We start from the raw sequence: 13,423 nt of genomic DNA, 5'->3' as shown, positions 1-13,423 counted from the left end.
CTAACAATCTGCAAAAAATAATAAGCCAGATTCAATTCGAAGATTAAGGAACAACGCACTCTGCATCATTAACTGAAATGGATAATTAGATAATTTTAGCTTAGCTTATACCGTCCGTTGTACATTAAAAGAGCATGCGTAAACGTATTATGCACATGCGTGAATGCATTATACGTTGACACATGCGCAGAAAGATTGTAGCTTTGAGGTCCAGATTATAGATCATTCCGGATTATGGATGTCCGGATTAACGACTTTTGGCTGTATATGGACTGGAAATGGATTTACTAGATCAGTGCTTCAACTTTCATTCATGACCCCTTTTTATATGATTCAGTTTATTTTCTTTTTTGGAAACCCCAGATAGTAAATACAAAATAAAAATATAAAATTAAATATTTTCACATATATAATTTATTCCTTAATTTTAGAATTGTTTCAAATATACAAAAATTCATGGGAAAAGAATCACTTTTTAGTAAGAAGGGTGTGTTTGTTCTCTTTTGCATGACAAATTAAATCTTGAAGCAATATACTGGACATAAAGCACGTTCAATGTTTTTCAGTATTGAATGATATTTGGATTTAAAATCACTTTGCATAAGTATGTGGTGCTGTATGGCAGAAAAACATTTAATGCCATTTCAAAAATTGTGGGAAATTCAGTTTTTCCTGATTTAGAATTCAGTGATTTTTGTGGAAACTCAAGTTTTACGATTGAGTCACACAACAGCTTAACAAATTCTTCTTCGGCTTCACATGGCAGGTAATTATTCTCATTAAGATAAAAATGGGTTTGAATACAATACAATAAATCAAAAATGAATTTGAACATAAGACAACTTTTTGAAATAAAAATTAAATGTAAAGCATTTGTTAAATTATGTTTCTAAGGTTTTAAGAGATCTGTAGTAATTTTTGAAATTAAGGTTTAGTTTTTTTTAATTATAGCATTTCAACGTAACAGTCTAAAACATTTCAAATATATCATTTTCCATCCTATTCTTGCAAATGTTCATCTTTTCAATACAACATTCAATTGTGTGTAATAATAAATTTTTATTTGAAGTTCACCTTTTTATACAGATTTGAAAGTAAAGGGCTGTTAAGGGCACAGCTTTTAATGTAGTTTATAATTTGGACAGTACTCTGAAACACACTGTTAAATTCCACTGCTAATATTTTTGTTGCAAGGAGTCTCAATGGATTAAGTCATGGCTTAAAAATTACATAATCATAATTAGCAGTTTTAACAAATGATTTAAAACCAATATTTACATACACCATTGTCCATTTGAAACCTTCAATTTTGCAAAATTCACCTTTATGATATGTTTTCTCCTCAGGTAGGTTCTTGCAAATGATGACAAAATAAACAGTTCTTTATCGATTTCTTTATAAATGCATCTGACATATATCATCAACAAAACTATTTTTTTAAACATCAGTTGTTTCGTCCAACTGAATTAGAAATTCTGGCTACAAGTAAGTTACTTGAATTGATCGCTGCTAATTCCAGAAATTCTATTTGTGACAGTGTCATTTATCAAAGGGTATTTTCGTAATTTCATAGCCATATTTATTTCTGTGAAGTTTTTCTACCATTTTAATAGCAGCAGGTAATACAAGAACTTTTCCAATGGTGCATGGCTTTAAATTTTTAGAAATCAGGTATAAAACTATGGTAGAAAAAAGAACTATACTGAAAACACATTATTTGTACAATAGATGCAATGCCACGACCTTATTCTCAGCATATATGCATAGTGCAAGACGTTAGTACTATGCATCTGAGGCATATTTTTATTACAAAATAACTTAAATGCTAAAGAGTGCAATGTGACACCACTTTCATGATGTGCTTAGTGGTATTTTTCAATTTGTAAATATAATTTACGGCTCTACTTGGCCATGTTAATTCACACTCAAAATGGCAATCATTAAAAAATGTCAGCTGAGTAAAATTAATGTCCTTCTGCCAGTTTTTGGTTGAAATTAAGGACTTTTAAGGACTAAATATCATTAAAAAAAAAAAAAAAAACTAAGGACTTTTAAGGAATGTATGAACACTCTGGCTGTGATACTGAGAACAGCTCTACTAGTATTTTTGTGGGAATTTCCAGATTTGTAAAATAAATTTTATCAAGCTATCATTGGTTCTGTGTGCATTCAATCCATTATGAACCTTTGTGCACACAACAATAAAATATATATTCGAATATGTCGAATATATATTTTATTCGAATATCTTGTTAGAAAATCGGCAGAAAAGAAAATATTTATCCCTTTCCAAACACAAACAGATAAAAGAATGAAATTAAAAATAATAAAAAAAGCACACTCAATAAACAGAAAAGTTCAATCAACAAACTGATATCAAATAACTGCAACTATTTAAATTAAGAAAACATGCAAAAATAGTCTTTACCTCTAACTTTAGAGCAGTTTTATCATAAGCATTAGGGACTCTAGCTTGTTTGACTCTTGCTAATGCAGGCAACATTCTCTGTAAAGATATCACAAATTTATTAATACACATAAAATAATCCTCAAAAAGTATTTTCATACATTTAGGGCAAAGAAGAAATAAAAAAAATCTGGCAGGGAGAAAAGGCATATTTCCAAAATTTGCATAAATCAAAAAGTGTTTAACTATTATTCAGTATGGCTTTTCTTCATTACTAATAAAGGGACACTCAGATAAACATCAGTTAACTATTTTTTATAAATCACAGCAGTTAATATAATTTGATACTTCAACATGTATGAGAAGAAATCATTAAAATTATTTTGGACCCAGGAATTATGGGAAATATCAAGAATGATTAATGCCTGCTTCCCTGCTTCAGCCGTGTGCTTAATCTTCAGAAAGTTAAGTCTCCCAAGATTTTGACACTGCAGTTGATAAGATAAAGGGTTATTAACGATAATCAGTTTGAAACTAAGCAGTTCAGACAGAATTATTTTTTTTTTCTCTTAATGAAATATTTTTGCACATTGTAGGCACAAGCGGACTTACTAGAAAATTTTTAACATTAGCCAGACCATCAGCATAGTTACTCTGCAAAAATTGAAATAAATAATACTCTGGTTGCAATTCATTCCTACTTCTGAATAACACATAAGTACCTGAAAATACTACATCAACCCTTTGAGGTACGGTGCATAAAAATTTTTTTTTGGAAAAAATAACTTTAGACATAGATAATTAGCCCCTAATACAATATTATTTCATGGAAAAAAAAAAAAAAAAAGGTAAACCTTTAAGATAATTCATAGACGTGGTGGAATACTGCTTGTACCCCACACATCTAGAGCAGTAAAATAGCATCTTTGCCTCCGTAAATTCTCCTAACATGCTAGTTTTAGCAACCAAATGAAAATGCAAGATATAAAAAACGTTTTTGAATAATTATCTAGAAAATATTGATCCTATGCGCGAAATAAAAAATTGCTGACATTTTTAAATTGCTCTCTGTACGGCATTTTAGATATTTTTTAATGATTTCGTAATAGATTTGAAATAGAAGATTTTTGCTCCAGTACTTTATTTGCTACAGGTTTGAAAAGGAAGATATTTAGAAGGCTGTCATGTTTATTTACATTTCACCTCTCTTTTCTCTGCTTAGGATATTTTTCTATGGTGAATCACACTCACATATCCATTCAGTTATCAATGATATTTCATGTTACAGAGTTATATTTTCATTTCTTTCGAAAAAATACTAAATATTTTTCAAGTTTTAACATTATTGCAATTTATTAAAAAATATAAATTTGCATTACCAACATACAAAACGAACATGATACTTGAATTTAAAAATATTTTAATGTTGCTGCCATCTAGTAGCAGTAATTCCTACATGCGACGTGAGACGTATTTGATTCCACCTTTTAATTTCAACCATTCTTAATTAATATATATGAATTCAAATAATAATTTTAATTAGAAAAAGAAAAACTTTCACATAAAAATACGCATTCTAAAACCAAAAGTTGTTGTTCAGACGATTTAAGTTGCATTAGAAATAAATTTAAAAAACTGCTTCAAAATTAGACCTGCAAAGAATTTTTATTTTACATTATTTCCATGAATTAATACTAGTGCTGCGATCTATTATACATTTAGAGAACTAAAAGGCGTAATTGTATATATTTTAAATGGAATTTTGCAACTTTCATCTGAGAGATAAAAACTGTAAAAAAGGTGGGATGCACCCATCAAAGGGTTAAAGACTTTTATTCCTCATTGCCAAATAATAAAACATTTTGTATAACACGTTCTCAATCGATTTACAAAAAAAAATTCATTTAATTTTTTTTTTTATTTCCAAAGAAATTATTTTCTATTAAAAAACTCTAAATTCGTTTACATAATTTTGCAGTAAGTTACATATCAAGGCTGGCCAAACTTCATGCCAGTATTAGTTGACTACTACTAATATCTAACTTACGACTTGGAATTCAGGCAAATTCAAGAGTTGCAACTAGATTTTCCAAAGGACACAAGTCCACATTTACATCATATTAACTCTTTGAGTGGCATAGGATTTCAGATATACCATGAAGACCTGTATTTAAACAACATTTACTACCTAAATTTGTGTAATTATTTAGTTTAGTCTATTTTCATAAACTTATATTCATTAAGGTGATGGCTCCCAAGCCATGCTAGAGCCACTAATGTTATATACATAATAATCTTATCAACAATAATTAATTCAAATAGGATGCTTAAATTTTTAAATCTATCAGTCATAGATTTTCAAGAAGTAATTCCAAGGCTTATCAATGCAAGCTTCAGAAAACAGAGTTACACTTACATGGAAACAAAATTAGAAGTTTAAAACTTAGTGAACTGAAATATGCAAAATTAAAACAAAAACTTACTAAACGCAATTCTATGACACTTGCAATAAACATAATCAGTTAGAATGACAGATCAAAAACTAATAATAATTTTAATACTGATTAATAAAATAACATATAATAAATCATTAACAAAAATGTACTGCCACTCAAAATGAATGTACTACACAGGGATTCTCCATCTTACTTGCTCCATGCATCCCTTTCACCACTGCTAGGTGATCATTCCTTTATTTCCAAAACTCAGACAATAAATATATACATTTATCTAGATGTAGATGATTTTTTAACATGTCTTATAAATTAAACAACTAAGAATGTGGAAAATATTGATAAATAACAAAGCTTGAATAAAAGTAGCATTTTGAATTCATATACTAAAACTAAATACTTAACAGCTAACTAAAAGGCTAAAAGGCTGACCCAATCCCCCCCCCCCCGAAACTCCTTGGTTGAGAACCCCAATACTATATGTTAAATGCCAAAAAGCAGAAAATCAATTTCAACTACATCATTACTTAAATGTATCTGAAGAGAGGAAAGTACTTAAAACAGATCAGTAGAGATATATTTATCAGACATACTTTAAATATGACACACTAGAGACAAATTAAAAATCAGATTGGGGGGAAAAAGAGCAATCTCTTGATTTCTCTATCAAATGGCAGCATACTGAACTAACAAGCTGTGTAACTATACTATTTGCAAAAGAAAGACTGGGATTTAAACTTGGCTATATATTCAGGGATGATAATGAATCCTTTCCACAGACCTGAATGAATAGATGAATTTAAAAAATATACAAAATTAAGATCATTAATCTGCTCTGGAAGTAAAATTTATTCTTACCTGTATATTAGGAGTATTGTAACGTGTAGGATCAGTAGATGATCTCTGTGTTTGACCAGAAGATGGAGGTTGTGTATTTTGCACTCCATCAGGCAAAAAATTGTCATCAACCTAGGGAAAACAAAATTTTGGTAAAAAAAAAAAAAAAAAAAAAAAAAAAAGGAGAGAGAGAAAGAGACAAAAGAAAATCTGAAAAGTTTCAGATCTTAAATTATGTCCAAAGGGGCATTTTTTTAAAAACATTTTGTGTGTTACCTTTATTTATGAAAAATCATTTCCTTCACACTTAAACCTCAAAATTCAGAGCAATATATATATATATATTCAAGAGCAATATTGCAAAATAACTTTAAAATGAGCATATCTTTAGAATTTCCAACACACAGTCTTGCACGCTGGAGATAAAAATGTTTTTTCTGTAGAACGCTGTCACTGCTCGCTTTGGAATTCTTGAGTTTGTAATTCAAAAATTTGTTAAAGTTTTACAAAATATTAAATCGATAATAGAACAAATTCCAAATTTGGGCTTCCAGATGCCCATATTTGCAGGAGGATTATGCTATTCAAAATTTAATGGCTCTAGGTACTGTTGTTTTATTACAATGCGAGAAACATACATTTATGCAGATTCTTCATTATTTAATTTCTTTAAATATAATACAAGGCAATAATATTTGGTGTCAACAATTTGAAAAGTGAAACAACGCTTGAGCGAATCAATGCAAAATGCCAAAATGAAATTAATAGTCCTTCTGGGAAGTGCCCCTTTGGACTAAAAATGAAAAGAAAGAGCATGTAATTTAATAATTTCTTTTCATAATTTAAAGTAATGATTACTATTCAAAAAGGTATGCATGCACATTTGTATATAGGTATGTGCATATATGTGTGTGTGTATATATATATACATATATGCAAGTACATATATAGAAAGCATACATGAACACATACATACATACATGCATACGTATGTACATTTCTGAATGCAGTCCCGATAACAGAAAAGTACCAAAAGAAGTGCATTATTAGAATACACAGCTATAATTAAACTGTGAATACTAACCACAATGTTCTATACTCCTGCTAAGTTTTAGTCTGCAAATAACTTTTAATTTGACAAAAAGTGTAAAAAGAATATAAAACTTATTATTTATCCATCAAACCCTTTAATGTACTGGCTTATCAAAAACGGCCATTGTAAATGATACACTATTCTACTTAAAATATTTATTTTAAAACTACCAAAAAATAGCATATTTTTGATGTTGGAAAATTTTTCAAAAAATATTAAACTGAATTAATAGTTCCATTTAAAAAGATAATTTCAGGTCATTACAGGAAGGAAATATTTTTAAATAAAGCATTATATCTTAAAAACACAAATTATAAACATTTTTGCATTTTCCTCCTTAACAATAACCTAGCATAAACGATTTTGAAAATTCTAAAAGTTTAGTATTATTCTTTTAATATTAGCTTTTAACAAAAGTTTCCGCCATTGCAAATATCTGCACAAACAACTCACGTTGGTCTGTTTAAACACATTTTGTCAAACGATTTTTGGCAATTGAAAGAAAGAGACTTGCATTTGAACACTGTGTTGTGAAATTTGTAAAAAAAGTATAGTTATCAGTACAAGGTGTCTGAAACTATCACACTACAAAATTAGAATCATCATTTACTTCCAGTTCTGCTGCAAAAAGTCATCTACTAAACATCATCAAATCATATGTATAGCTTTATGTAGTAATGTTGTATGATATAACACTGTAAAGGTTTGGTACCAAAAGTTCAAAAAACAAGAACTACGACATTCAAGAAGGAGAGTACTCTGGCCGGCCTACTGATGTTGATGAGGCCTGTCTGCGAGAACTTGTGGAAGAAGATCAGCATGCAACCACTTGAAAGCTTGCTAAAGAGTTAGACGTTAGCGGCATGTCCATTAGTCGTGCTATGCATTGCATAAACTAAGTTCAATAGCTGGGTGCCATATGAGCTTACTCAAGCCGATAAGGATACATGTTGTTTGGGACCACACTAATCTGCTTGAATATCAATGCAAGAACAAAATTCTGGATTGGATTGTCACTTGTGATGAAAAGTGGTATTACTTCAACAACACAGGCTGAAAAGGGGGGTTGGTCTGTGCTCGGTGAGCCCACTGGCAGCATTGCAGAGCACAATTCAACTAACAAAAAGATCATGCTTTGCATCAGGCGAGACTGTTGTAGTATTATCCATAAAGGGTATCTGGAAAAAGTTAAAACCCTCGACAGTAAGGTGTACAGCAAGATGCTAATCCGTGTTGAAACTGCTATCAAAGAAAAACGTTGAACCGAGTTTTGGCACAAAAAAGTAATTTTCCATCAAGTTAATGCAAGACTTCATATGTCTGCATTTACAGGCTGGACTCTATATGAACTCGAATGGGATCTTTTACTACACCTACCCTTGACAGCACTCCTTCAGACTTCTACTTTTTTCATAGAAAATCAGAGATTTGGAGTGATTAATATCTGCACTAAAGGTACTGCTTTCATGTTTTGTTTTCCTAACTTTATTAAGAATGTTTTTTGGCAGAAAACTTTTGTTACAACCAGATATAATGCAACACACTGAAAAACAGGTACCAGCACATTAATTTATGCCTGGGCAATGCATAATTTCCAATTATTTATGTCAATTTACATGAATGAATTGCTTTATATGCATGAATGATTAAATGCTATACACAATGAAATAAAATGTTATTGAAATTAATTGTAAGGGCAAATGAAACCAAGTACAATTTAACACATACTTTTTCTATATAAGGAACAGGTATAGATCCTGTTTGGCCCAAACTATTTTTTGCTGTCCACCACTGGTCTTCATCTTTAGAAATCACAGTAAGTATTTCTCCCTTTTTGAAAGGTAAATCATCAGGATCTCCCTGTAAAAAGAAAAGCCATTTAATTAGGGCTTTCAGTACATAATTAAAGCTGTAAATAATAATCAAATACTATCTGAAGACTATTGTTTAAGTGAACTTAATTTAAATGAATCTTAGCATCAAAGCAAAAAATAAAATTACTTCTAAATTTCAAATGTCATTTGAAGGTGAAAGATCATTCTATTATCAAATTCTGTTAAATACATATGAAATCTAGTTATATATTCAAGCCATCTACCTAACACTAATAGAAGTCATTCCTGAGAGTAAGAATTTAAGCAAAGCTGTGGGAATAAGCCTCAACTTGCAGAATGCCATAATAGTTTATCAGCAAACCCTGAAGAGATGTATGCTTCTTGGAGGTCTCATGAATTTTTAGGCTCATCCGTTTATCTTAAATACTGATTAAGATAGTCTCACAGTTATTCAAATAAGTAAACTAAGTTACCAATTAGATTCAATCTAAGAAATTAATAACAAAGAAAACAGCTTAGAAGACTGTCATGCTTCTCTACCTGTTCATGGATAACTGTGCCCCCTGGATATATCTAATAATTCTTCTGATAAATTGCACTGCTGTTTAGGACACAGTCACTATCTATATGATGTATTTGATTTTTCATGTCAAAAGATAAAGATGCCTTTTACAGTACGGATTCCCAAAGTACTGGTTCAGATATTTTTGGGTATTAGGGATTATCGAGTAGAGTTTAAAGCGCTGTTACGCATATAATTGCTGTCATACCATATATTGCTGATACATTATCAGGGTTTGTAGCCACATTTTAGTTAAAAAAATAAGCACCTATAAGCACTTTTCAAGCACATTTTAAGAAAAAAAATAAGCACCTGTCTAATTACATATACACAACTGCATAACCTTAAAAGAAAAATTAGACATGTAATTTAAAATATGAGAAATTCGATATTTATTACGAGAGAATGAGAATTACTCAACCATGGAAAACAATTACATTATTGTTTTTATTTTAAATAACGGTTCAATTTACAAAACTAGTTTACAATGAGAACGGGAAAAAACTATCCAGAACTAAATTATATTACAAGATTTAGTGATGGAATTTAAGTTCAAAATAGAGAAAATAAATAATAAAAAGCCATATTTATTATATTAGCTTGGCACCTAAAAATAAATACAATTTATTTTTTCCAATCCTATTAATATTTAAATAATTTAACTTAAATCAAAATTCTGAAAATTTTCTAAATTTTCATTGTATAACAGTTTTTCCTTAACAGATATTGCAAGCAAAGTAATTTAAGTAAAAATAAGTTAAAAAAAAAAAAGAAACTTTTCTGAAATCAGAAGGCGGGAAATTGCTTCATGCAGTCATTCTTTAAAAGTAAAAGCTTAACTAACCGGCATACTCGGAAATTGCTGAATATCTGAAAATTCTGGATAGTCGAGCGTAACTGGTAAAAGAGGAAAGGGGGGCAGATTGTAGCCGTTTTTTAGATTATTTAGCTAAATAATGCTTTTGACATTTCAATATGTGAATTATATAAAAAATAGTCCAACGGAACTGAAAAATAATCCGCTTAGCAAGTACAGTAAAAGTGTTTTATCTCTGCGAAATATGGCAAACATTATTGCGCAATACGTGAGCTTTAATTCTTTCGCACGTGTTGTTATGCAATCAGAATTAACAGCTGCCGGTATTTGGACCGTCATGCGCCCATGCGGCATATTTATCACTGAGCAGGACATGTCGCCGCTCTGCGCAATATCCATACTACACTCATATTGATTAATAAAGAGATTTATCAATATGTGGTGTTTTTCATTCTAATTTTGAACAGGCTGCATTAAATTTCCAGAATAAAATCATTCTTTGCTTGGATTGGTAGACCGCAGAACCTTTAGTCCTATTCAATCCAGGTTGGAAAGCGACAAAAAAAAAAAAAAAAAAAAAAAAAAAAAGTCTGTTGTTTGCTTTGCTGCGAACTGTAACGGTTTTAATATTCGAGATTTTGTGGAGAAAGAGGAGAACACCCAATTTGCGTAATGCTTAATGCATTGCCCCCCAAAAAAACTATTTTGACTATTTGATTACTTTTACTTTATTTATGCCATTCTGAATATTATTCCTTAGAAAACTAATCTGTGTTAAAACACACCCATTTTTGAAGTTTATGTATACTTCAACAGTTACTGTAAATATATTATAAATATTCATACATATGCTTATAATATAAGCATACTGATCATAATAAATGCGAATATGAGCTGACCACGTGGAACGAGAATGTAAATTATTAAAATCTTGATAGAAATTCAAATGTGTGTAGTATTGGGTGGGAGCAAAACAATACAGTATTTACCGGAATTTCTACCACTTTCGCAATTCTTTGACTAATAGAACGACATGCACCTATCTGTACTTGTGTACAAAGGTTATGTTATGCAGAGAAAGGGGCGAAAAGTGATTTCTGGGAGTATGATTCACCATCTGACAATCCATATAAGGAAGAAAAGTTGTTTATTTAGTTTCAGCTTTGGTACAGGGAAAAAATGTGTTTTTGTTAAAAAAAAAAAAGCACTAAAAGCAAAAAATAAGCACTAAAAAAAAAAAAAAAAAAAAAAAAAAAAAAAAAAAAAAAAAGTGCTTCAGAGAAAAAGTAAGCACCTATAAGGGCTTTTATTTTTTATCTTCAAATATAAGAACTTATAAGCACTTGTAAGAACCCCTACGAACCCTGATTATATATATAATTTATTACTAGCCCATCAATTCATTATTTTCTTCTGGATTTTGTTTTTCTCTTCCTCTGTCTTTGAGATTTATACACATGAAGAACAAATGCTGTAAGTCTGAAAAATACTGCACTAGAGTACTCAGCAGACTAAAAGTCATGTTATATAAACATATCCCAGATTGTAAAAGCTGCCCCTAAATCTGCCTCTAACTCAAAGTCATGCTTAAGTAGCTGTTCTTAGAAGTCTCATATCTAATATGCTTTTATCCATTCATTCTGTGCACCAAAAAGCCTGACTTAACAGGAAAGGCCATATAGCCAATCAGTTTTAATTATTGCTGCATATAAAATGATAACATTATTTAACAAGCACAGCCACTGAGGAAAGGAAAGAGTCCAACCAACACAAAACAGAAATGCAAATAACTAGTGTATAACTAAGTAAGCACTACTTATTATACAATTTTAAAACTGAAACTTACATTACTCACATTTCATTACAACCTTGCCAAAACTATATGCAGACACTTTGAAAAAAAATTAAAGATTTGGCAGATGCTTGATTTTAAGAACTAATGAGCTAGCTATAACTTCTGCACAATAATTCTCATGAATTCATATCACAGAACATGGCTTTTTTCAATTAGTTTAACCTTTTGAGAGGCAGTATATAAAATAATTTTAATTGTGGTGAAATTTTGCATGAATTTGTAACTTATGGACCCTAAGAACATAAAATTGAGACTAAAAAATTTCGAGCGAAATCCTGAATTTTGAAAGCCAATATACATTTTATACCGGTGCCTCTCTAAGACACTTTTTTCCAGGTAGCTGCAATTGTTAATTTTTGTCCTTTTTAATTCATTTTGCATACTTCTGATATGCGTCTATACAGATGGGTGCTTGAATATAGTTATGTAAGTCTGAAGACAAAAAAGCTTTTAACATTTTGCTAGAAATTAAAAAAATAAAATTTGTTTTTATGCACTTTGATGATGCAACCCAGCTGAAAATACTTGTGTAAAATATGGGTAAAAAGCTTTTGAAACTGATTTAAATTCAATATTATTGTTTTATGAAAAAAATTAGCAAATATTGTGTGTGTAAATTAGCAAATATTGTGTCTCCATGTGTAAATCGTATCATGCTGTAACTGAATTTAGTATCATGTTACAAAGATATGTAACTCAGCCAAAAATTTAAAAATTTTTAAAATGAAACACTACGACTCAGCTGAAAAAGTAGGTTACATTTTTTAAGTTATTATATTTCACGGTTTAGATAATATATAAAAAGACTATGCTTCATGCTATGATACCAAGAACTCCTCCCCCCACACACACTCTTTCGATTATCCAGGCCTATAAGGGCCCCTTTCTTTCCTTTTTTTGCAAATACAAGTTGTAATATATTTTTGTGTTAGGAAGAAACGCCAGTAATTGATTTTATTATTTGATACACCTCAAAGCTCTTATTTTGATTTTCAGCCCCTTTTCAACTTTTGGATAAGTTTTGGTTTGCATCTAAATATTTTTCCTCCATTCACCAACTGTGAAAATTTATTTCGAAAACCATCTATTTGTATGGTGCACCTAGAGTGAAAAATTCTCTTGTGTTCCCTAGTCTCTCATCTGAAATTAAAGACGAAGAAAAAAGCATGATTTCAAATCAGTTTTTTCATTACACTAAGAGATAGGCCTAAAGTGCATTTCTATTTCCCATATTTTTAAGCAAGCTTTTTCTTTGTGTGATCTTATCATACAAAGGGAAGAAGGGGTGATCCAAAAATGACAAATTAGTAGTCAATCACTTCTTTTTATTTTCACTTCATTCTAGGATTTTGGAAAACACTAAGCAGCCCACATTTAACCCATACAATTTGATGACTATTTTGAAATCAAGGAGTCTTTTTCCTGGGAAAGGGTGAAGTGCTGGGATTAAAATTTTAGCTAAACAGATACTAATGAGAAATTTGAGTGGAGTAAACAAAGAATAAAAAGAAACCAATATACTTGTATTCAGTGCTAGCACAGGGTCAGTAAATTCTCCATCCCC

The 13,423-nt window shown here is 30.3% G+C and overlaps 1 protein-coding gene across 1 annotated transcript in view; it reads right to left on the bottom strand.

Annotated features, from left to right (window-relative positions):
• Crk (Crk proto-oncogene, adaptor protein) overlaps positions 1-13,423 on the bottom strand; it is a 36,135-nt gene that overhangs the window by 10,352 nt on the left and 12,360 nt on the right. Inside the window, exons 5-7 of the mRNA XM_085823381.1 lie at positions 8,519-8,650; positions 5,719-5,829; positions 2,429-2,506 (exon numbers count right to left, since the gene is read on the bottom strand). Of these exons, the coding sequence (XP_085679507.1) occupies positions 2,429-2,506; positions 5,719-5,829; positions 8,519-8,650 (321 nt within the window). The remainder of the gene's footprint in view (positions 1-2,428; positions 2,507-5,718; positions 5,830-8,518; positions 8,651-13,423) is intronic.

The sequence above is a fragment of the Stegodyphus dumicola genome, chromosome 9 (assembly GCF_044657685.1).
Source record: "Stegodyphus dumicola isolate Sdum_Otavi_A_Nest chromosome 9, ASM4465768v1".
Lineage (NCBI taxonomy): Eukaryota > Metazoa > Arthropoda > Arachnida > Araneae > Eresidae > Stegodyphus > Stegodyphus dumicola.
This window is presented reverse-complemented; position numbering and strand designations above follow the sequence as displayed.